Raw genomic sequence first — 23,806 nt, forward strand, 5'->3', positions numbered from 1 at the left:
CACATTGTCATAACTCACCTGGTTGCTGCAACCCTTGGCACCCTGTCCGGAAAGTGACGTGTCTGAGCCGTCAAGTAATGGGGACTTTGCGGGATCTTTATACCACCTGGAGTAGCTGTAGTAGGGATGGGAGCCCTTATAGCCGCACTCATTACGCAAGGTTTGTTCATACGCCCAAGTAAAATACCGGTGCCAGGTAAGGAAATTACCCGTAACGCTATACGAAGTCAGTACGTATCTAATGTACCATCAATGTAGGGGCATCTACTGGATATTGAAGGACTGCTGGATATGTGTTGCCACAAAGTCGTCTACAGATGTGGAGATGCGAAGTCAGTGTATGTCTCACATGCATTTTGTACAGTCAGAACTTACCGTATCTGTTCTTGCAGCCCGGGCACGTTTCCTTTGATGTCTTGGACGGTAGCTTCCCTAGGCACTGAACGGCGCTGATGTATGCCTTCTTTTCGGTCTTGGAGAAGGTAGACCTTCAGTACTGTCAGCGTGGGGATCGAGAAGCGTTACGACCTTGGAGACATACCATTCCTGCCTGACTTGAATGTTGGTGGGGCTGCACTTCTTGTACTGCGCTGGCTGTTGAACAGCTTGGTAGAGTTGCTGATTGAGTGCAGCACCACCAGCCATCAGGTCCTGCTTAATGCTACCTAGGCCAGCGAGGATGTCATCAACGCGATCGAAACTCCTCTTCTCGAAGTGCTTATCCTCGTATGGGAGCGCATTCCCTAGAGCCAAAGGCAATAGCAACGCAGCTTGAAAGGAGCCTCGCATGTCGTGTGGTTTGAGAGCGATATGGTATACCGAACCAGATGTCTAAAGGCAAGCCGATTTGAAGGACGAAACGACAGGATTGACAGTCACTGTAACAGACAGATGAGAAACGAGCGTCGTGCCGGCTATGCTAGAGGTGCGTCTTGAATCCCTTCTTATACGTTGTCAGACGAGATAAAACGGGAATATCAGTCTGATAATGCCTAGAAACTTGCCCAGGTAAGCTTCGGAACACTGCCCCTTGGGGTCACCAATGCCGACGCACAAAGGGGTCCTACCTGTCATTGCCCAATAGACATGGCATGAGAATCCAGAAGGGCATAGTGTAGCGTTTACCCTAAAAAATCCTCATGTTCTCGAGCTTGTGTGGCACGGATAGGACCACAGTATGTTGCCGCGTACATGCAGGTTAAATCCTTCCAAGCCTGCGCGATAATTCGATACTCCATATTCTACGAACCCCGAAATACTGTGTAGTCCGAGCGACCGGGCGCATGGATCACACGGTACCCTTAATAGCCGATTAGCTTCGCCGGTATCACAGCCAACTTCCGCGCAGCTAGGATGATGTATGCTTCACTACCATACGAGGGATTCTATGGTTCCTCGGGCCGGCCGTCAAGAGCCGTTCCCACGCCACTCCCGCTGAATGAGCTTCATCCACCTCTATCTTTTTTTTCAAAAACTGAAATGACGATGTATCTATACACTATGCCTTCGCATACTACAGCGAGAGACTTCTATGGAGAAAGGGTTCGAGTGTTGCAAGTCTGCTGCGCTATGGAAATATCAATGCCGAAGAAATATCTGTGCTTGGCTTGCAGACTGCGCCGCATACCAGCAGGAAGACACTATCGCGTACTCAGGTGGCGTCTCGTAAGGATGCAATATGCATAAGCGAGATTGGTTTAGCCTATCCTGCACCCTACCAGCCGATGCAAGTCCCACCATTTTGTAATTAGTACCAAGTAAATTGAACGCAGCGCAAGAACTGATGCGATCAAGAACTGGTACAGTCAACAACTGGTACGGTCAAGAAGAGAGTTGTTAATAATAACCAGGTCAAAATTGCTAGCAACTCTGATCGAGGTCAGGGCCCATGCATGACCTCGGGAGCTACAATCGAAGGATTCAAGCTATGCGTTCCGGACTTTCCATATTCTCTTCGCGCGGCTGAACCTCCACCGTGGGTTCATCTCGCCTTCAACCCCATTTTTCCTCCCGCTCTTACTTTCCAACATGTTTCCAAAGCTCGACGTGCGAACAAATGCACAGACAGTATGAACCTGACATGGGACAATTTGCTGCTTGGAAGCACAAGTGGCATAACAACCACTTAATCTGGCTAGGTACCAACAGGCTACTTCATCCTGAGTAGGTTTGTGTTGTGAATCATTCTGCATGATGTGATCCTGACCATCAAACCGGTACTACGTTCATAGCAGTATATCTTCGCTAGTTGGAACGGGCCACCCTCAACATACAGGAGACTCATCATTTTTTCCGTTGGTCTCTTTGTTGGATATACTTTGCGTCTTTCAGCAATCTGATTAAGATGACTATCAATTTGTTTGCCAAACAAGTATCCGGACTGCTCTCGCCCGCCCCTTCGCAGGCGTACCTTGAGGAGAGCTATGCACCAGAGATGCTGGCTGCGATTGGGACGTTATTTGGATTGGCGATGATATGCGTGCTGCTACGAGTTTACGTAAGGGTCGTTATGCTAAAGGTGTTCGGCGTCGATGGTATGTGTTTGTTTAGTATTAGGCAAGTTATTCACTGACTTGGTTCTGACAGATTGGTTGATGATGCTTTCAGCGGTATGCGTTCCGAATGAACGAGCTACTCGCAAAAAACGCTCTACACTTTGACGATTGCTGACAACACCATCCACAGGTTTTAAGTGTAGCATGCTTCTCCTCTTTCGCCGCACTCACGCATGTTGGAGTAGGCCATCACGTTGAGTACTTCACCTATGTACGGCCTGATCACCGGAAGAGATTCTTCGAGATATCATGGTGGTATGCCTGGATACTTGTTGCCGCCTATTCTAGTATCAAGATATCCATTGCTTGCTTCCTACTTCGATTCGCGGATCATCGCCGCCATTGGCAATGGTCGCTATATGCCATGATAGGTGCGTCCATAAATCAACAATGAAGGTGTGAGCTAATCTCCCTTTCTCGTAGTCATTTTAATCCTGTTCACCATTGGATCCGTTCTCTCATTGGTATTGCAATGTTTACCCATTCAAGCAGCATGGGACTTCAATTTGCGGCCGCCTACAGGGTACGGTCATGGCATCGAATCGAAAAGAAACACGCTCACTATGACAGAAATGCAAACTGCTACTCGACCACGACGTTTCGAAATACTGGCGTCTTCAACTCCGGTACGTTCGCCATGAATCATTGCATAGCCGCAACTGACATGGAATGCCAGTGTTTAACTTGGCTACTGATCTCATCCTCGCTCTATCACCCATGCCCATTATATGGAAGATACAGACAGATCTACGAACTAAAATCTCACTATGCATCGTCATGGGACTCGGTCTATTGTACGTATCTAAAGACCTCAGGTGATGCATCTATGGTATCCTAGGCTAACGATATTAGTACCTGCGGTGTGGCTGCCTACAAGATACCCCTCCAGTTCCACTTCTTCGATGAGAAAGATTTCTTAGGCCGGGGAGCATGGTATTACGTCTGGCAACAGTATGTCTCCGATACTATCGCTTCTTTCAAAGGTCTCCCATCCTGACTACCTACCATCTAGAACGGAAATGAACGTTGGAATTATCGCAGCTTGTCTACCTACTCTGAAACCCATAGCTGCCAGCTTTCTCGGCACGGTCAGCGCTCTGACGTCAAGCAATCGATATGCATCACGACACCCGACTACCGGGCCGTCCCGACCTAACGCCTCAAACGGATACATAAGGCAAGCGGAGCGCAGTGGTACACGTTCGTATGCGATGAAAGACTTGAATTGCAGCAACGAGGGTTCACTCAATGGTAGTGCGATCGACAAGGAATACCTCGAGAGTGGAGTAGCACATACGACGCACATAGGACGGGTGAGTTGTGCGGCAGGAAGTGAGGATAGCATATTACCCGCCCAGAAAGGGATTATGAGGACTGTTGAGGTCGAGGTTTCGTGATTTTGATGCGTTATGGTCACATCTCACTTCCGGCTGCGATTGTGGAGACCTAGGTACTGGACGTTGATGAAAAAATTCGAAGAAACACCCAATCAATTGTAAACAAAGGTTCGGTCGAGATACTTGGTCGTATGTGAAAACCACGGGGTGTTCGGAGACCCATCTACTTGTTGCATTGTATTGCCATGTCCTAGGTACCATACTTTGGCACCACTACATCAAAGAGAGAAACTCAACACTTCTTAGGGCAGAGTACTTATTCTTACTACAATAAAGCGTATTAAATTCATATAGATATATATAAAGACCCTAGAAGACTACAATACTATTAATTTTTATAAGTTTTCTTATTAGGAGACAATGAAGGCTGTAAGATATACCTTATTATTCCTGTATCTGTCCAGTTTCTTTCTTGTATGAGGTGGCACTGTAAACCAAGCTAAGAGGATATGCACAGGCTGCAAGACTCATTGCGGTAACCGCAATGATCGTTGATTCAGTCCATTTTATACGTATTCTACTCCAACTGGGACACCAACATCTTCGGTATCGCCATTTAACACTTCAGATACTGGCCCCCTCCCATCTCCGCTTCCTCGCCACACAACCTCGATCAATTTCCCAAATACTGTTCTGCCGGCGCTATTAACCACAAACCATACTTTCTGCTCCACTCCATTGCGATAAACAACAAAGCTTGTGATAGCAAGAGTCTGTTTCTCGCCTGTGGAATCATTCTCAAAGAATAGGGGCGACTGGCTTGATGAGATAAGAGTACCTGTCGGAATCGGAGTATTCGGAGAACCAGATGAGGGCAGCTGGGACAGATAACGGTCGAGGAACTTAATGGCAGTTGGAGAGTTACTCTGTCGCCCTCCTTCAATCCAGAATAATGAGTCTTTTACGACACGGATTTGGCCTGGTGTCTTGATTCCACTAACTAAGACTTGCTCTTCCCCAAGTCCACTTATAGGCACGCGCCGTATGCTTCCGTCATCGACACCACGAACGGAGCTCCAGTACAGCCAGCCTCTCTCCTCGTCTACTGCGATTCCTCCTGCGTAGGAGATGGCTGAGGCGTAAGAAAGAATAGAATAGTCTAGACCTTCAGACACATTCCGCACCAAAGAGTCGTATGATCCATCGAGATTCGCCTTCTTGATTAACCCCGTAAACGAGTTGCCGTAGTAAATCTTTTGTTCTTTCTCTGCAACCGTCATGCTCATAGTTTGCCCATAGTGATCCTTGTCGGCGTTCAGGACAGTCTCCGCATCACCACCGTCTGTACTTGTGCGGACTATATCTTGGCCTGTCGCTGAGAAGAGAGTCGGAATCGAAAAAGAGTATGCGAGTGCATATGCACCAATGGGCTCACTGGCCTGGGTCGTATTCGAGTTGGCGCCAAACTGTGTAAGAATAGTCGCGTTGATACCGCGCGTGGTCAGACTCCGAAGTGAGGTGGGCCATCGAGGAATGGGTGTGCTGCGATGACCTACACCTGTGTCGAGGACGATGAGGCGTTCTGGTTCCAGACCAGCAACTGCAGTGTAAGCCTGGAAAAGGGTAAGCAGTGAAAGTAAAGAGATCATGATCTCTGGTCAGCTAGCTGGTAAAAACGTTGGAATCATGTGGTGCGGATTGAACCATTTCATACCCATTCTCTCCTTCACCGGAGCTCGTATCTGCATTGTGATAGATGCTATGAGTATTTCTCTTGCAGTCTTGTTCATCAAATTAGATTGACAAATGTACAATGTGCATTAGCTTGCATTTCGCATGAATGTTTCCAGGAACAAGACTGTAATGTGACTGTCAATCGCAAGCGCTTCGGGGTAGCGTATGCGGAGACGTGGTCTCATGCGTCGGTTTACGAATATATATATTGCTCGCTTGCGTTCTCCAATGCAGGGCAGATGGTTGCCGAAGCCATGTATAATAAGACTGAGAAAAATCAACCCCGCTTATGATGACTGCTGTAAACGTAGATGATAATGCGTGTCTATTCAAACGCTTGAACGCGGGTATCGTAAGCATATAAAACCAAATACTCCAATGCTCATGCAACGCCACTCCTTGCACACCTTGTCATCGCTCATGGGATAGCTGCGGGATCCTTGGGCCAATTGGCCGCGAACGCTGTCCATGGTGTGCCTCTCATAACCAGATTGCCGTCCTTGTCAGGTACGTACAACTGTGGCTCATATCCTTGTACACTTGCCCATGACCAGAACAACCGCCTCCAGTAGCAAGTTACTGCCGCTGGTGTCAGATATCTTCTGGTAAATGTCTCGTAGCTGTTCTTTGCAATCTCTTCTGCTTCGTTGTCATGCGCACGGTAGTATTCCATGGCCGATTCGAGGTTTCCGAAGTTCTCGGATGCTTCGATATAATTTACTTCGGGGCCAGCCAGTCTCATGAGATGGGTATGGAATTCTTGCCATTCGAGAGGGTGTGTGATCAGGGCTGAGCGACATAGTTGGAGGTACTTTAGGCGGCCGGAGTAGGATGTGCCTTCAGTTTGGACGGTGAACTTGTACCTGAGAGGTGGTTAGCATCGTTCTGTAGGTCTTGCGTAGTCTTGTATCATACCCGCAGAATTGCCTTAGATTCATAACGTCCTTGGTATGCGGGTCGCTGGCGTTGTTGATAACCACAGGCTTGATGTCACTCCACTCTTTGCCTTCGCTGACCCGGACCAGCTCCTTCCTAAGCTTGGCCATCTTGACCTTGCCCCTCCATACGACTCTAGGGTCCTTCTTCGCCCACGGAAGTTCTGTCTCCTTCTGCTCGATCTCCTTCCTGATGCTGTTCCAGCTCGGAGCGTGCGTATAGTTCCAAGCCCAGTACGCGTAGTTTGGCATCATCCAAATGTCCTTGTACTCTGGCCCTTCCTTCCGTGTATAACCGAAGAATGTTCCATGTTTCCTGGATCGCCGTGGCAGGTCGTCAAGCGAAAGCGAGAATTCAACGTTGGGGATGGCGGGGTCGGATGTCGAGGCAGTCGTGACGGCTCGATCAATCTGTGCCAGAGTTCCTAGAATGCGTTCTCTCTCGTTTCCGTTTGTCACGTAGCATTCTTCTGGTTTTCCGGCGTCGACAACGAATAACTGCGAGTACGGTGTCAGATACGATGTGGAAAATTGTCAAACGGATGTGTGTACCTCGCCCTGATAGATCATAATTCGAAGCATGCATCTTCCTGCCTCAATCTCGATATCCTGGACGTGTACCTTCCTGCCTTGCCGAAAGCTGACCGCCTGATCCAGACTGTGATACAGCTTTGGAAATGCAGAGTCGCATTGCTCATGACTAAGTGTATGCACATTGGCATGCACATCGGCATTGAAATCCCAATCTCGCTGAAGATTTCTATGATGGGAGAAAGGTAGGTAGTTGTGCTTCGATTGCCCCCATATGGACCATAATTGCGTCGCGATTACGAAGGTAGAGATATAGAAAACGAGGTGCGAGAAAGAAAGACGGTACGCCTTTGGCATCATGATTGCATAACGAGTGAACAACGCGCGACTGTATTAACGAATGACTGAGGGTAAGCAATATGTCGGAGGACGAAGTTGACGAGAGGCAAGAACCCCAAGAGATGGACAAGACTCAAGAGAAAAGAGCCCGTCAGATAGTGCCCCATTTGATACGAGCGTCCATTCCAAAAAGCCTCGTCTGAGCAAAGCTAACCATTCGTAGCGGATGCGCGTCCATGCGAGCCCCTGGGCTATCCCCACGCCATCACAGACCGGGCAAGTGAGAGCTGACAGTTCGATTGGTGCCCTATCAGAGAGCCGCTGGAGCCGGACACGATAAGCGCATGGCTTGGAATACGATCAAAAGGATCTGGAGGTGTCAGGAAAGAGTGGATAGGAGTGGCTCGCCCGGAGCGTTCAGGGGTTGAAGCTTCAGTCAGACCCTTGCGCTAAGATCCTTTAGGCTCGGCTAGCTTTCTCTGTAGCTAGCTCACAGGAGCACGCGTACGCGAGCGACTCTTACCACGAACGCTAACGCGCATCACTAGGGACACCGCGTGCAAACCGCCATATTGCATTCAGCCGGGAACCATACAATCACACGCGAGCGAAGTAGAGGTGTTGGAGAAGTCTCCGATGCAACAACGACAAGCAATGCCATGCAATTGGGGAACTCTTAACCAGCACGCGCGTCTTAGCGCGGGAGCTTAGGTGGGCTTGTTGTCCCCTGACATCTGCAGCTCTATCTCTTCTGCTAACTGTACAGGGACGTGATGAGGTGCTGCGAGGCGATCATCACAATCCGGAAGGTAGGATCAGCAACATGCCATGAAGACCCAAGCGCCTCAACCTAGACACAGCAGCCGTTAGACCCTGCGCCGCATTAGGGGTCTATATACCCCTCTATCTTATCGTCGGCGACCACTTGTTTGAGATACCTGATTGTCCAAAAAAGATTGCGCACTCCTCAGCACTCTCATCAAAAGCCGTGAGCTACGTGCACGAGGTACTGAGCTCTATCTAAATTGAGAATGCGTTCTTTCATTTACCGATACGACATGGTTCGATAGAGGGGCGGGCGGAGTGCGGCACAGAAGATTGGTAGAATGCCTGACCACGAAGAGAGCATGACCTGAAGCTGGCGCTTGACCACCCTTCTGTCCCGACGCATTTAGCTGCCTTGAAACAACACCAAGACACGACCATACACGATACATTGCACACCGATGCCATTGAAGATCAGATCATGGCGCTTCGATGCTTGAGAAGCAAAACAGCGCAAGAAGCTATTCGTCGATACGCCACTTCTGTTGGTCCAACATTAGCGTTCTCATGCATACCGTTGAGCCGCTTAGGACTAAAAACAACAGGAAACTAGCCTATATAAGCGACAACGCGAGAATGCTCCTACACAACAGTTGCGCTCACCAGAGAACAACATCGGACCATTGCTCGACAACTGACCGTTACATGCGGTCATACATGTAGACCAGCTTGCTATCCATAGCTTGACTGATATAGCGGAGCGTGGAGATGCATATGCACTAGTTTCATAGAAGAACTTTCTAGTTCACGGGACTTGACCTTGTATCATGTCACGGTTCATGGAGCGTCCCGGTGTAATCTACTAAAACCTCACACACGGCCGCCTCAACATTCGCGGCATTTTGACCGTCTTTTGAGTAACGAAAACAACTTTCATTAGCAGCACGTCGTTCAGTAAATGTATCAAAATGCTCGCCAATCTTAGCTTACATTCTCTTGTCTCTCATAGATCATGTTTTCCTTATGGCGTTTGCCAAGAGTGAAGAAGGCTTCGTGCAGTCATGTCCGTACTCATTTGCGACCACTTAGGACCAGTCCCCATGTCTAAACGTGTTGCTGGTGAGGTTATATGCTGCGACGGATGTGATGTTCTTTTGTTTATTCAACAACTGTACTCCTGCCACATAAGTCTTTCATCAAGTTTTATCATCTGATCCATCCCCAGTCAGCTGTATTAGACTGCTTGCCATTACTTAAACAAAGACTGTACAAGTGTTGTTTTCTAATCGAAACGAACCTTCCTGGAAGCGTTGCAATGGTGTTACTGCCGAGGATTCCAGCTCCACCATGCGCTAAAGGCCTGTAATGGACGACCATTCAGTACCGGCAGGAGCATGACGGAACATGTCTGTCAGGCTGTATGTAGTGTGCTGCTCTAGGTGTGCAAGATAAGGAGACAGACACAATGCTGGGCCACTTCATGAGGGTCTGGACTAAACATCGTATCAGTGCGCATGTCGATTGAGGCTCGTCAAGTTGCATTGGTTAGGCGAGAACTGGTACATCATGTCTGCTCTGGGTCTGAATATGTTTCGAGGTCGAACTACCATGCATGATATCATGGTACCTGGATTGAGTCTAAAACGTAGGTCTGCTCGCAAATGAGCGGGTTTGGTATCTTGTACGAAAGAGGCATATTGTAAATGCCTGTGGAAATTGTCTTCATTTGACCAGGATTTGTAGTCGATATTCATGTCCGTCCGTTGGAAAGTCCAGCGGCATCCCAACGTGGCGACTTGACTCGGTCTTGCAATTAGCATGCCTAATCCCAACAAGACGTCACCAGAGCTTTCGAACGGAAAGTAACTTGAAAGGATGTTTCGGAGTGTCTTTTCTTTTGTTCGATCATTCTACACACCTTTTCAAAGTACTGTAGGAATTCGTGCATATTTGAAAAGACACGAGTGATAGATTCCCCGTCAATAACAGTGAGCCTCATGGCTTCGTTGTTGATTGACTACGTACAAGTCTATGAGACTTATAGTATTTTGGAGAGGGTATGCAGAAGCCTGAGTATTCCACTATCAATAGTAGAAGCCCCTGACCAAGAGGGACTATGTCTACTACCGCTTGTTGTTCTTCTTTCCACCATTCGCAACCGATTTAAGCGCCGCATGTTTAGGATGCTCCTTCAAATGTTGATGTAATTGTGTCTTGGACGAAAAGCCGGCACTACAGCCAGCGCACTTATTCTTTACATCTGGCTCTTCACCCTCAGCCTGTTTTGCAGCTTTCTTTAGGCGTTTCAGCGCAGCTTTGCCAAGCTTGGGTTCTGGAGGGGCAGCGACTTCTGGTTCTGTGTGATCGCCAAGCTTCAACTCGAGGTCCTCGGTCGTTGCTGTTGAAGGATCCGTGCTGGCACCAACAAGTCGAGCCTCGATTTCGGAGCGTGAGGCATATTCATCGTCTACGTCTGAGCTGGTTTCTGAGCCAGTAGCTGATGCAGATACTGTGTTACTAGGTGCGACTTTTGTTGAGGGCGCCTCTTCCTCGTCCACACTATAGTCGTCTAAATCAAGCTCAGTCGTTTTCTTTGCAAGGTTTTGGACAGATACGTCAGAGCCTTCGTCGCCTGAGACATCAACATGCTTCGCAAGCTCGTCCTCAGCTGGTAAGATCTCATCACTCTTGAGAGCATCCTCGTCCAAGTCTAGATGGGCATTATCCTTTTGCATCTTTTTCTTGAGAGCCTGGATTGCTTTCTGATGCTTCTTGCTCTTCTCGTGGGCGTCATATTGTCGCTCGCTCTTGAATGTCTTGTTGCATGCCACGCATTCGTACAGATCCTCTTCGACTTCTTCTTCACTCTCCTCCTCAACCTCGTCGGCCGGCCGTGCCGTAGCCCAATGCGGCACTGCTTGCTCCTCTTGTTCCATCTTCGCCATCTGCGCAGCCCTTGCGCGTGCAGCCTGCGCTTTTCTGGCGTCACGCTGTGCCTTGGCCTTGTCTTCGGCCGTCTGCGTGTTTGGAGTGTACCGCGGATCTCGCTTCCGTACGAACGCAACCAGCGTCCTGACGGCATCGTTAAAAGCCCGTCTACCCTCATCGCGAATCTTTTGGTTTTCCTTCTCAGCCGCCCGACGGTAACGACGATCAGGTTGCAAAGAAGGGTTGTATTCGTCCAGCCATGCAAAGCTCTTCACTGTAGCGAAGCCGTTCCAAGCTGAGTAGAAGTCACGTACAACGCCTTCATAGTCATCATCCTTGTGACCAAAGGTAGGGTAATCTGGTACGTCGAGATCGTCGTAGTCTGCCGCGTACTCCTCTTCGCGGGCAAGCTGTTCGAATGTCTCCCGCACGAAGCCAAAGAAGCCATTCGGCGAGTCTGAAAAGTCGACGTTCCCCCTGAACTTGCCCATCATCTGCGTTATGTCGTCGGCTGTCGTAACCTTCATGTCACCCTGGTAGTGTTCGCCAGAATCCTCGCCCGTGCTACCCCGCAGTATATCCCTCTCGTGTGCATCGTACCATGCGCGTTCCTGGTCATCAGAAAGTACTTCGTATGCGGATCGGACTTCGGCGAAGAGGGCAGTGGTACGTTCAACATCACCATAGTTTCGGTCGGGGTGTAGTTCGAGTGCTTTCTTTCGATATGCTTTCTTGAGCCTGGGACGTGTTACTACTGTCGTGGCTATCAGGTCGCTGTAACATACTCGTCTGGTGTGGCATTGCGTTCTACACCCAGCAGTTCGTAGTAACTCGTCTTCACTTCGCCCGCACCACTGGCCGCATCCCCGCCACCAGTGGATTGTGATGCACCCATGTTGATTGCCGGCTCCGATGCAGCTAGTCACTATGGCCTGAACTTAGTCTACAGCTCTTCGGGTCTCGAACTACTTGCAGTGGCTGTATGCTGCAGTTGAATTGTGTGGGCGTATGTGAGTCTTGGCGTGGAACTTTGTAGATGAGCTTTCACAGCATTCCCGGTGCGCGTGCGGACAGCCCTGCAATACACCGAGACTATCCCGGGGTTCACATGGTGGTGTTCTGGTGAGTCGCGAAGAGCTATGTTGCGTCACGACAAGCAAATCGCCTATGACTGTGCGCTTGGCGTTGATTGGTCGCGGACGGTAGAGGCGAAAAGTTTGAGCAGACAGTGATTGAGGAAGAGCGCTATTGGAGCCACCATAGTCTAGACAACGCCGAAAGCCGGCACAAGCCATGCATTTGTTTTGATTCATAAAAGAGGCGTTTCCCCATGTCTTCGTAATGGCGCAAGGCTATCTCCATTGAATTCTGGGGGTCTTCATTTAGCGGCATCCTTCACAGGCAGACAGGCGCATGACCCGCGGAACAAGTCGCCGTTGTTGACAAGTCGTTATTCCCTCATTCATTACCACTTCCCCTCCACCCACACGTCCAATACAGGTCGAAACACAAACTTCAAGTTCCATCGTCTCCCTACTCAGTCGCATTTGCATATCCCAAGCGTGGGTGATCGCTGGAAGGCTCCGTTAGCTTGGTCCACGGAACTGCGGCGGAACAAGCGTGGAAGGTACCCCGCTAAGCGTTGCAACCACTCAGCTCCCCACGTGCATCCTCTGCGCCTCCTGATCGGCCAGCCTTACCACGGTTCCTCGTCAACCTTTCCCCAAATATGAAGTTCGGCCATCTGTTCAAGCAAACACTCCGGGATGAGGGCTTCCCGCCAGAGTGGGTCGATTCCGCCATCTCTTACTCGCAGCTCAAGAAGTGCATCAAGAGGCTTACCGACGAGCTGCAGCAAGTGGGCCTTGATCCTGCGACCCTGTCCAAATTGTTGAAGCATGTCGAAGACTACAACGCCTCTACACAAGAAGATGATGAACAAGAAAGACCATTCGAGTATATCCTCAACCCCGACAGTTCTAGGGATAATGCCTCGCCGTCACGGAAGGCTTTCCATCCAAAGTTACTCTTCTACGTAAACGAGACAAGTGGAGAGGTCCTGAGCGCCCAGCTGGATGATGAGACCAGGCGCAAACTCCAGATGCTGGCCGTTGAAACTGGCATGTCTGATTTGCGCGTCTTGGACGATTCAGGCTCGCCAATGCAATCTGCCAATTCTGTAGATCCAGCCAGTACCATGACGACCACCCCAACAAATAGCTCTCGCAGCCGACCCGGTTACCGTACAGTCGAGGTTCCCATTACCTCGGACACCGAATTTTTCACCAGGCTTACCAGTGAAGTCACAGGGTTGGAGAAACTGCAAGAGCGCGAACAAAAACGAATGAACGTTCAGATTGAAGCGTTAGGGAAACAAGTTGCCAAGTTGACCAACCCCGACCGAAGAGCCAATAGAAAGATGCTCACTACTTGGCGTCAGATCTTCCAGATATACGTCGAGGAGGGCATTTTCTTTGGAACAACGGAGATTGATCATAAATCGCATGATTCGGAAAAGGCAATGGCAAGATTGGCTGGCTTCTCAAACAAGATTGCTAAGGCCGGTCTGGTGGAACAGTTGAAGAAGAAGGAGAACCTGCAAGCGCTGAACACTTTTATGCACATCAACCGAGAGCTTCTCCAAGGCCTACGATTCGGCGAGATCAATCACAATGCCATGATGAAGATTCTCAAGAGTATGTTTTCGATTCTTTCAAACGTAGACCCGGTAGGCTAACCTTGCACTAGAATTCGACAAACGCACAGCTTTGGGCGTAAAGTCCACGTTCCCTCGTCAAGTAGAGTACCCAGAGTTCTCAGAACATCTCGCCAAGGCCGTCTGCGCCGAAGTCAACACACAGATCCTCTCCCACGTCCCGCAAATAGATGACTACTCGTGCCCCATGTGCATGGAAATTCAATGGCGGCCCGTAAAACTCAGCTGCAACCATACCTTTTGCATCAGGTGCTTGATCGTCATGCAGAACAACAAGCAGTACAACTGTCCCTTCTGCCGAGAGAAGACAGTTTTCGATGCAAATTCAGGTAAGCATTCCTCCATTCTCTACCCGTAAGAAATCTTCTAATGGCCCGTCACAGACAACCTGGATACCGAACAAGCTGCCTTTCTCAAAAAGTGGTTCCCAGAAGAAGTCAAGAACAAGCAGCGATACAATGAGCTGATGGCGGGTGTGGATCAGTATGGAGAGGTGTATGCGACTGAAAAGTGCGTTGTCATGTAACCAATCGCTACTCTTTTGGATCGCATGCTAAATTTGCCGTGTTTGAAGGTTCATGCGCGCCGGCTCTCTGTGGTAAGTCACATCCATGATCCCTATCGAGAGGGTAGGCTAACATCTCACTAGGCATATGATTTGATCGTATCGACGGGTGCAGTGCAATTTGGCAATAGCCGTTTTTGAGATTCGAGATACCCAGCACAATTTGTGCATGTACAATAACCAATAGACTAATTCAACATGTCTCTATCATGGCTGATCTATCATGAGCCTTATAGTAGTATCATCGTCAGCAGTGAAGTGAAAGCATCAACATGGGACGTGAGGATTCGAGGTGATTGACTTCGTATAGAAGAGACCCGGGGACCGGGATATAGATAGTAATGTGGTAGACAAGCAAGGAAAATCGTACAGTGATGTGCTGCTACAACAGCGAAACTATATCTTTCGATCTGTTTTTAACCAAGGAAGAACTCCGTGCCTAGATGCAACCAAATAATACGCTATAAAGAGAGAGAAGAGAATGCCAGTCTGAGGCTTGTTGAAGAAATTATACACTGCGCTCTGGGCTTTCACCCTCGGCAACAACAGCTACGCCCAATCCCCGGTCTGGAGACTGGAGAACGAGTTGTTCATGCCGCCTTGCTCTGATGAAGTCGGACACACTCTTGATCAGGATGAACCAGCCGACAATCATCAGTCCGTATGCTATCCAGTCACTGCCTGTAATGGCACTCGCGGCGGGTGTCATGTCACTGCCACCCGTGCTTCCACTGCCAACCTTGTTGGGGTCAAAGTCGTGGGCGTTTGGGTCGTTCGGAACGCCACCGTCGAATCCCTGCCCAGGGTTGTCATTGCTGCCGTTGTTCGGACTAAGTACGGCGGAGCGGAAACCGAAACCGAATTGTACGAGTGTGATACCGAGACCAGCGCGGGATCCATTCTTTGCAGCGTGGGTAGTGTGGAGCAGATAGGTGAGGAGGAAGCCGACGAGTTGGAAGGACATGGAGATCATAGCGTTCCAGAGGAAACTGAAGAGGGAGCCGACGGGAAGACCTTCGACGAAGACTTCATCGCCGAAAGTGCCGGGAGCGAGGATGGTGGTTTCCCAGTAGGGTGGCGTGGCATCTGCGGCAGCTTGTTCGTAGGTCTGGTGGTTGTTAGTAATGCTTGATATGGTGCACGTGTATTCGAATACGCACCGGAGGCTTCTCCTCAGCGTCCTCCCCTCTGGTCGGCTTTGCGCTCAGATTTGCCCATACACCACCGTTGCCTCCGCCATAGACGCGTCCGCTGCTCGGCGCCTGTGTGTTGAAGACTGGCAGTTCCGTTACTCTCCTTTGGATGCCCGGAGCCACGGGCTCGTCTTCTGTCCTAGGTGTTCCCCGCATCAGCCGCTGCCGATCATCGCGCCCATCGTTATCGTCGTCGTCGTCGGAATCCGAGTCGAACGTGTCGGCGAGTGTGCGGTCTTCCTCGTTTGGTGCGGGATCCTCGGATAACAGCCGTCGTGATGTGCCGTTTGGTGATGATGCGCGCGAGTGGAATGACGGTGGCGGCGATGCAGGCGGCCACTGCTGACCAGCCTGCAGCCTCTGGGGAGATTCATCCTCGTCCTGGGCGGCTACCTGTGTTGATGCGTTAGTTTGGGCGTCGTGGAGGCAATACAAGGAGGTTGCGCGGGCGCAGGATGCCCGGGACCAACTGGGACAGCGTACCCTCTCGTAGCCCTGGCTAGGCATGTTGCGCGGATAACCGGATGTGTGACGTGAAGGGTGCAATGCTGTGTTTGTTATCGAGTGTCGACAGGCGAGATGGTGGTAGGAATAGGCCGGGCAGCAGGCGTGGACGAGGGAAAGGCGGCGGTTGTGATAGGGAAGTGCAGGTGGTGGAGCGTGTCAGGCGGCAGATGCAGCGGAGGAGGCGTTTCAAATGCAGTTGCCTGACTTTGTCGCTTTAGGCCATGCGACACGGGCGCTGCGCCACGATCCAATAATGCACGGACCACGCACCTGGACCCTGGTTACCGAAGCATCATCGACTTTTGGATCGTCGAAGAAAGTGAACGAGATCCGTCTTGGACTATTCGCACACAGCAGTCATGGCAAATACCGTGAGTCTACAGCCATGCATCACAGCATAGTCAGCTGACACGCAACTTCAGATCACAAAACAATACACCCGTCTCCTTGCCCTCTGGCCCAAGGACGCTTTGCGCCCCAATCTTCCCTTCACACGGGCAATCGAACATCATGGCAAACCATTCGGCCTGCAACCCATAACGCCCGCTCCTGAAGAAGGCGCAAAGCCTCAGTCCCCTGCATCTACAACACCAGCTGCATCGTCACCGCCTGCGAACCCCAAGCTCGAGCAAGCCCAAGTGAACGCACTATTTTCCTTGCTGGAGAACCGATACAGTACCACATATGCACTGTCGCCAGGTGTACTAAAGCCCACATCTGCACCAGAGCACTACACAAGGTTAATGGACGAGATTGAGCGGGCGCCTAAAAAGACGTGGTGGGAGGCCAAGCTGGATCAATGGAAGATGAAGATTCGATGGTCATGAGGAACCAAATTATGACTCTGTATCATATCATGATGTAAAATTAAGAGAAAAAATCAGAGAGACCCTAATATGTCCTCACTCGTTCACTTCAATTCATTACGACATCCCTGGTTTCAGAGGGGTTACTTAAGAAAAGAACGAACACAGAAGAAGGTTCGCAGAACCTTGTTATTAGGTTTTTGTGCAGATACATGCAACGAGATTCATCGACAAGCACGTCTCATGTGAGACGTTGCGTCCGGGACTCGATAATTACTACGCCCAACAACTGCATCCAAACATCTAACCTGATCAGTGCTAGCTTTTCTAGCGCCTAAATTGAGTATGCCTTAAATCGACGTACCTACCTCCAGGCAGTCTTCCCCAACTGACGCTCTTTCTCTCCAAGCTGCACCCATCACATTATGGACGACACTAGCCAACAGCATGACGAAACTCCCACTAAAACTTACATCTTGCCTGCTTTGCCGACCGAACTGTGGCTCAATATACTCGACCATGTGGTCACGTACGATACTCACATTTTTGGTCGCTCCCCTTGTTATATCAGAGGAAAAACGCGTGACCTTCAGAGACTACAATGCGTATGCAGATCGTGGAGGGTATTACTTTCGCCAAACTAATCTCATAGTTCATATGCCTGACATTGTACAGGACATGATAAAGCCAGCAGTGTATCGCCATGTAGCACTTGACCGCAACGGCAGCCTTCCGGGACCCCAAGACAGTCATGGTATGGAAGCAGACCACATCACAGCCCTGGCCCGGCTCTTAGATCAAACGACCGATTCTGGTCTTCCTAAAGCTTCCTGGGTTCGCTCATTCAGTATTCAAGAACATACTGCGAAATACTGGAAATCCAAGAAATTACGGAAGAAGGCATTGTCCGACCTAGTCTTCCATATGACAAACCTTCACGAATTCTGTTGCCGCTTCGTCCTCAACTATCCCACTATGGCATCTATTGCACGGTCGCACGGATCACAGCTTACAAGAATGGTTATGCATTTCGGTGGGGACATCCATACATCAGAACGCCTTCTACTCTTGAATCACTTTACGGCTCTGACAGAACTTCGTCTTAGCGTTTCCGACTCGTATACGATTGAGATCGAACCACTTGACCTACCGAATCTACGTTCACTCGAATTGGTCACGGAACCGGCTACTGGCAAATTATTGGCTTGGCTCACCCACTGGAATATGCCCGTTCTTTCAGCTTTTGCTTACTTGAGGCCACCTAATCTCTATGCGTACGGAATGCGCCACAAGCGTCTTCTGGCAGCTTTCATGGCAAGACATGGCGCTGGTTTGAAAACAGTAACCGTTGACTGCACTGCTCCAAAACTCACAGTTTTTCCCTATACACCAGCGTTGGACATATATAAGCAAATTGATATACCGGAAGTCATTGAAGGCCTTCCCATATCAGTGACGCAAATTTTTACCTGCGAGTTTGGTCAGAACCTAGGTTATCAGGTGCTAAGACTGGAGTGCCTATTCCAGACAGTGCAATCGCTGCCACCAGAACGCAGTCTGCATACAATCCGCGTGGTTTCGAGAGATAAGTATCTCGGTGGATCGCCGTTTCTCTGGCGGGACAAAATGAAGTGGGCAGACACGAGAAGAATAAATACTTGGAAAGATTTCAACAAGTATGCAGAAGGGCTACTGGAGCTGGGTGTTTCAATGTTAGATGAGCAGAATATCGTTCTTACGGACGTCCTCGAGGAGATGAAGCCATCGCAAGAGTCAATCAGTACGGAGCTCCTAGAGAGCGCGACTGATGCATTGCTGGAGTCAGAAGAATAGTGTACGTTGAGTACTAGAAGAGAGAGAGAGAGAGCCTATTGTACCATTTTATAACATACATGTACTCACATACCTCTCGTGAAACCCTCACACTCAACATCCCAGTGTGACGGCCAAACCGGTCCCTCATACCCATCCCAACCACCACACATCATACCAACAGCGAGCAATAGGCCTGCCGCACTCGGAAAGTACGGCGTAGGTACCCTCGTTCCACCCTCCGGCATGCCCACCTCATCGAAAGCATTGTTCACATCAAGCAACTGACTAACCGCTCGTTCTGCATCACCCCTCCTCGCCTCCGTGATGGCCAACAGTGAGAAGTCCCAGCCGTACGAGAAGGGAAAGTTCCAGGTCTCGTGTACCTTGGCAACAGTGTTGTTGAATACTGTCGTGTTAACGCGGGAGTCTGGAGGTAACCAGCCTAAAGTTTGTGTGTACGAAGTCAGTCTATGTTTCACACGCAGTTCGTGTATGGGAGTCTTTACCGTAAATACCTAGTATACCAGGATGGTCTTCTGTATACTCTGGTGTAGTCCACATATCTGGTATTCCCTCGTATGTTACATATGCATCTTCTTCAGTGGGAAAAGGTGCGAGGTTATCATGTACGTGTATCCACGACTCTGGAACAGACTTGTTTTGTCGTACTTGCCATTTTGATGCCACGTCGAGACCGAAGCGCCAGTATGCCAGCTCGAAAGTGGGGTTGATGGTGTCGTTGGGTTTAGTATTCTCAGAGACTGGGTACATTGGAGGCCCAAGATCATAACGGTTCGTCGTGGAGTTCCAGAAGGCATAGCTGGCCATGAAGTCTGCCACGCCTATCAAGATATCGTCCCATTTTTCAAGAGTCTTCGCGTTTGGGAAAGATCGATATTCCATTTCGGCAAAGTACATCGGATGCGGTTGTTGCCAGATGAGCAGGCTGTTGATTTCACCTGGCGCAGACCGACCGCTTGGATCGCTCATCTTGCCGATGCGCGCGCCTTCGTATCCTTGCTTCTCTGCCCTGTGGAAACTGCTGGGTAGGAAGCGTTTGTAAACGCCGATGCTACGGTCATAGAGGTCCCATTTATCCCAAAACATCCAATGAGCCAGATGCCAAAACACCATTTCCATATGAAACTTGCCGTACCAGCCATTGTTCACCAGGCCGGATTCTTGCGCCGGATCTTTGCCAGCCCCGTTGACAGCCAAGAGGTACTGTGAGAGGACTGTGCGGCGCTGCAACTCATCAGCTGAAGAGTTGCTAGCGGAAGGAAGTGACAAGAATGCGCCGGTCGACCAGTAGGCTGCCCACCATGTCTGAGCCTTTTGCTTAACCGTCTCGGGTGTACAAGACATATTGACCGCGCGAGGAGCGTATGTAACAGTGAAAGAAAGCTGCTCGGAATTCTGGCTGGCAGCTAGGATATACTTGTGCTCATCGCTGTGTAGGCGTGAAAGCCGAGCGTACCCTTCCCAGGCAATGTCCGCTACATATGTTGTTGCATCCAAAGTGTGAGTGATTGTCGCACCTCTGTTCCTGTACTCGTCTGTGGTGGTGTGGTTTGAAGTAGCGTTGAAAAGACCAACAAATGGCGCGTCGAACTTGTTCTTCCCGGTCGCATAAGGAAAGTCAAAGAAGACACCCAATCCCGCTGTCCTTACTAGACTAGACGATATCTCCACGGCCACAGTATCTGTCTCTGGACTGGCAACAGTTGTCACCCGAACCTCTGATCCATGAATGAAGAAAGTTGAGCTGATGATACCTTCCCAGAGGTCCAGTACCTGCTCTCTGCCATTGAGTAGTTCTTCGGTGACATTGCCTCCGGCAATACCGCCGAACCACAGTCCGACTCTTCCCAGATTGATTCGATGTGGGTTCGCAATCATCCATTGACTGATATCTTTTTCTTCGGGATTGGGTTGCGCGTAGTTGACGAGACGACCGTGAGTCCACCAGTCAACGCCGGTATAGTCCGCCGGAGTCTGATTTGTCGTCGAGTTGTGCCATCCCCATGATGACAGGGTATTATGTGGAAGGAAGGTCTGCAGTCCCGTAATGTCAACACCAAACGCAAAGTTTCCGTTGCCAACTTGGACAGGACTGTATGGGTTCGATTGATTAAGTTTGAGGTTATACTGCTGGACAATAGATTTACGATTAATCTTGCTCTCCACGCCCAACGACGCAAAAGAGAGCAAACACAAGGCCCTGGCCCACATCTTCAGCTGTATTGTAACACGTTGGCTTCGTGATTCGTTCATACCAGGTGCTGTCCGCTCATCTTTATAGAGCTTATGACGGCATCCTCCGTGATGCAGGCTAATTTCCCGGTTGATCATCTTTAGTTGATCATTGCCATCGGCGGGGTCAACCATAGAGTGTATGGCATCGGGCTATCTCAGCCCGATGCCACGGGATCGTACATTGTACACGACTGGGCCCTCTTCGGCGTCATGAAAAGACAAAGGATGCGGCGGACGAGCAACTAAGAATGTGGGGTGGAGGCGGAGGTGGAGATGAATCCCAGTTCGCACTAACTTTATTCGGACACGCGCTCTTATCGATAAGGGTTTCTAGAAGTTCGAAAAAATTGGCGACACGCAACGCGTATCCCGTCGCAAGCATACATACTCGAGATTTTCACACGGTCTGTTCAGTTGCAGGAATAAAGATGTCTAAGGAAAAGAGCGATGAATTGAAGGTAGAGCAGAAGGAAGATCAAGCAGTAGAATTGAAGAAAGGAAAGAAGAGAAAGAGAGCTCAGCCGGCGAAAGATGGCTGGAGCGGCAAGAAGGGAGCTGGGCAGATATTAAAGTTCGACGACTCTGAGGATGAGATTCTCAAACCTACGCCAGAACGCATTGCGCAAGCCGGCGAAATCACGAAAGCAGAATCGAAAGCGACGCAATCCAGCAAAGCCCAGCAAAAGCCTGATCAACAAACACGGCCGAAGAACAAGCAACACGATAATGCCCGAAAACTTCAACAGGACCTTAGAGTACCATCTCACGTGATTCAAAAGCGTGATGAGCTACGGCAAGTCCGTAAGTCGCTTCCGATCTGGCCACAAGCGGACGCCATCAGGGCAGCTCTTCAGAGAAAAAACGTCATGGTATTAACTGGAGAAACTGGCTCTGGTAAATCAACACAAGTGCCTCAGTTTTTGGCCAATGAGTCCTGGTGTACCGGATGCATAGCAATCACGCAACCTCGAAGAGTAGCCGCGATCTCGCTGGCACGTCGTGTGGCCGATGAGATGGGTAGCTTACTTGGTGACAAAGGCCCTACGGCAAAGGTGGGATACAGCGTCCGCTTCGACACAGCTGCGGGAAAGCACACCAAAGTCAAGTTTTTGACAGAGGGTATGCTACTTCAAGAAATGCTCAGAGATCCAAACATGTTGCAATACAGCGCGGTAGTCGTAGACGAGGTTCATGAGCGAAGTGTTAACGTCGACTTGATACTTGGGTTTCTCAGGAATCTGGTGGCCGCTAAAGAGGGTAGTACAGCAAGAAAGCATCCTCTCAAGGTCGTAGTAATGAGTGCTACAGCAGACGTAGAGGGCCTTGTTAAGTTCTTTGGAGACAGCCAGCCTGTCTCGAACACCGAGAAGACGGTCGCGAAGACTGCGAAAGAAAACAAAAGCAACGTCTCGACCTGTTACGTGGAAGGTCGCCAATATCCAGTCAAGACAGTGTATCTCCCACAGCCAACGCAGGATTGGGTCGAAGCAGCCCTAAAGCTTGTCTTCCAGATACATTACAAGGAACCTTTGCCAGGTGACATTCTTGTGTTTCTGACAGGTCAAGACACCATCGAGGGGCTCGAGAAGCTTATAAACGACTACGCTGAAGGTATGGACGACGAGGTTCCTAAGCTTCTTGCGCTGCCTCTTTTCGCCGCCCTTCCACAACACGCCCAGCAACGCATCTTCCAGCCAACACCCTATCGCACGCGGCGCGTTATCCTTGCGACTAATATCGCCGAAACATCAGTTACTGTCCCTGGTGTTCGTTTTGTGATAGACTGTGGCAAGTCAAAGATAAAGCAATTCCGGAATCGCTTGGGTCTCGAATCGCTACTTGTAAAACCAATCTCCAAGTCTGCAGCTATCCAACGCAAAGGTCGAGCTGGTCGTGAAGCACCTGGTCAATGTTATCGGCTGTACACTGAAAGCGGATACAATACTATGGAAGAACGCACAACGCCCGAGATCCTGCGTTGCGACCTTAGTCAGGCAATCCTGACAATGAAGGCGCGAGGTGTCGACGATGTACTCAGTTTCCCATTCCTCGATCGGCCACCGCGAGAAGCCCTGGAGAAAGCTCTCTTACAGCTCTTAAACCTACAAGCACTCACCGAGACCGGTGGGATCAGCGACACTGGTCTCAAAATTGCTAAGTTCCCACTCACACCTACACTCGGACGAGTACTAGTTGAGGCAGCGAAACCAGAGCGAGACTGCCTACTCGACGTGGTCGACGTTATATCCGCACTCAGCGTCGAGAACGTCTTCCTGAACCTTGTGACTGAGGAGCGCAAAGAAGAAGCAGAAGAAGCTAGACGTGAGCTGTATCGTCGAGAAGGTGATCACCTAACACTTCTCATGGCTGTGCAACGATACGCTGCTGAACAAAAGTCACAACGCAAAGCCTGGTGCGACAAGCACTATGTATCTCACCGTGCCATGGAGAATGTGATGAACATCAGGAAACAATTAAGACAGCAGTGCACACAACAGAAGCTACTTTCGGCCGACGACGAGGAGTCCGAAAGTGCGCCCTCGGAAGCTAGAAGTCAGGCCATACTCGCATGTATGCTACGAGGATTCATCTCCAATACAGCGAGATTGATGCCGGATGGCAGCTACAAGACGTTGATAGGCAACCAAACTGTAGCTATTCACCCCAGTTCGGTGCTCTTTGGAAAGAAAGTGGAGGCTATTGTCTTTAATGAGTTTGTGTTCACAGGCAAGGCCTGGGCTAGGGGCGTCAGTGCAGTTCAGTTAGATTGGGTGTCAGAAGTGGTTGAAGCCATTATGTAGATTGAGCAGTAACATGGTCGTTT

General features: G+C 49.9%; 11 protein-coding genes across 11 annotated transcripts; 5 read left to right on the plus strand and 6 right to left on the minus strand.

The window, feature by feature from the left end:
• Positions 1–223: 223 nt before the first annotated feature.
• CC77DRAFT_514187 (hypothetical protein) lies at positions 224–1,108 on the minus strand. The gene is made up of 4 exons (XM_018531989.1): positions 1,068–1,108; positions 542–992; positions 376–488; positions 224–311 (listed from the first exon to the last, which is right to left on the minus strand). The coding sequence occupies exons 2-4, from the start codon at positions 787–789 to the stop codon at positions 265–267; spliced, it is 408 nt and encodes a 135-aa protein (XP_018389732.1). The 5' UTR covers positions 790–992; positions 1,068–1,108; the 3' UTR covers positions 224–264.
• Positions 1,109–2,189: 1,081 nt separating this feature from the next.
• CC77DRAFT_510777 (hypothetical protein) lies at positions 2,190–4,205 on the plus strand. The gene is made up of 8 exons (XM_018531985.1): positions 2,190–2,534; positions 2,587–2,609; positions 2,686–2,926; positions 2,979–3,078; positions 3,126–3,181; positions 3,232–3,349; positions 3,408–3,506; positions 3,568–4,205. The coding sequence occupies exons 1-8, from the start codon at positions 2,345–2,347 to the stop codon at positions 3,950–3,952; spliced, it is 1,212 nt and encodes a 403-aa protein (XP_018389733.1). The 5' UTR covers positions 2,190–2,344; the 3' UTR covers positions 3,953–4,205.
• Positions 4,206–4,458: 253 nt separating this feature from the next.
• CC77DRAFT_1091266 (hypothetical protein) lies at positions 4,459–5,677 on the minus strand (the record flags this gene model as incomplete). Its single annotated transcript, XM_018529556.1, has 1 exon — positions 4,459–5,677. The coding sequence occupies exon 1, from the start codon at positions 5,539–5,541 to the stop codon at positions 4,459–4,461; it is 1,083 nt and encodes a 360-aa protein (XP_018389734.1). The 5' UTR covers positions 5,542–5,677.
• Positions 5,678–6,044: 367 nt separating this feature from the next.
• On the minus strand, positions 6,045–7,452 carry CC77DRAFT_1028215 (hypothetical protein; the record flags this gene model as incomplete). The annotated part of the gene is made up of 3 exons (XM_018526430.1): positions 6,045–6,489; positions 6,542–7,059; positions 7,114–7,452. 3 exons carry the CDS (start codon positions 7,450–7,452, stop codon positions 6,045–6,047), a joined length of 1,302 nt encoding a protein of 433 aa, XP_018389735.1.
• A 2,744-nt stretch (positions 7,453–10,196) lies between these two features.
• CC77DRAFT_510755 (DnaJ-domain-containing protein) lies at positions 10,197–12,472 on the minus strand. Its single transcript, XM_018531984.1, has 2 exons — positions 11,910–12,472; positions 10,197–11,862 (listed from the first exon to the last, which is right to left on the minus strand). The coding sequence occupies exons 1-2, from the start codon at positions 12,017–12,019 to the stop codon at positions 10,320–10,322; spliced, it is 1,653 nt and encodes a 550-aa protein (XP_018389736.1). The 5' UTR covers positions 12,020–12,472; the 3' UTR covers positions 10,197–10,319.
• CC77DRAFT_1016692 (RING-14 protein) lies at positions 12,423–14,594 on the plus strand. Its single transcript, XM_018524257.1, has 4 exons — positions 12,423–13,820; positions 13,873–14,169; positions 14,224–14,438; positions 14,490–14,594. The coding sequence occupies exons 1-3, from the start codon at positions 12,854–12,856 to the stop codon at positions 14,364–14,366; spliced, it is 1,407 nt and encodes a 468-aa protein (XP_018389737.1). The 5' UTR covers positions 12,423–12,853; the 3' UTR covers positions 14,367–14,438; positions 14,490–14,594.
• Positions 14,510–16,238, minus strand: CC77DRAFT_1016693 (metal homeostatis protein bsd2). Its single transcript, XM_018524258.1, has 3 exons — positions 16,082–16,238; positions 15,566–15,991; positions 14,510–15,513 (listed from the first exon to the last, which is right to left on the minus strand). Exons 1-3 carry the CDS (start codon positions 16,103–16,105, stop codon positions 14,914–14,916), a joined length of 1,050 nt encoding a protein of 349 aa, XP_018389738.1. The 5' UTR covers positions 16,106–16,238; the 3' UTR covers positions 14,510–14,913.
• A 225-nt stretch (positions 16,239–16,463) lies between these two features.
• Positions 16,464–17,204, plus strand: CC77DRAFT_1091271 (hypothetical protein; the record flags this gene model as incomplete). Its single annotated transcript, XM_018529557.1, has 2 exons — positions 16,464–16,476; positions 16,528–17,204. Coding segments are annotated over 2 exons (418 nt in total), but the record flags the coding sequence as incomplete, so codon positions are not given.
• CC77DRAFT_510653 (hypothetical protein) lies at positions 17,135–19,223 on the plus strand. Its single transcript, XM_018531983.1, has 2 exons — positions 17,135–17,534; positions 17,587–19,223. Exons 1-2 carry the CDS (start codon positions 17,337–17,339, stop codon positions 18,742–18,744), a joined length of 1,356 nt encoding a protein of 451 aa, XP_018389740.1. The 5' UTR covers positions 17,135–17,336; the 3' UTR covers positions 18,745–19,223.
• CC77DRAFT_510940 (hypothetical protein) lies at positions 18,777–21,016 on the minus strand. Its single transcript, XM_018531986.1, has 3 exons — positions 21,003–21,016; positions 19,233–20,947; positions 18,777–19,168 (listed from the first exon to the last, which is right to left on the minus strand). The coding sequence occupies exons 2-3, from the start codon at positions 20,623–20,625 to the stop codon at positions 18,810–18,812; spliced, it is 1,752 nt and encodes a 583-aa protein (XP_018389741.1). The 5' UTR covers positions 20,626–20,947; positions 21,003–21,016; the 3' UTR covers positions 18,777–18,809.
• Positions 21,017–21,350: 334 nt separating this feature from the next.
• CC77DRAFT_1016697 (P-loop containing nucleoside triphosphate hydrolase protein) lies at positions 21,351–23,803 on the plus strand. Its single transcript, XM_018524259.1, has one exon. It carries the CDS (start codon positions 21,411–21,413, stop codon positions 23,781–23,783), a length of 2,373 nt encoding a protein of 790 aa, XP_018389742.1. The 5' UTR covers positions 21,351–21,410; the 3' UTR covers positions 23,784–23,803.
• The last annotated feature ends 3 nt before the right edge of the window (positions 23,804–23,806 follow it).

The sequence above is a fragment of the Alternaria alternata genome, assembly GCF_001642055.1.
Source record: "Alternaria alternata strain SRC1lrK2f unplaced genomic scaffold CC77scaffold_3, whole genome shotgun sequence".
In the NCBI taxonomy this organism is placed as follows: Eukaryota; Fungi; Ascomycota; class Dothideomycetes; order Pleosporales; family Pleosporaceae; genus Alternaria; species Alternaria alternata.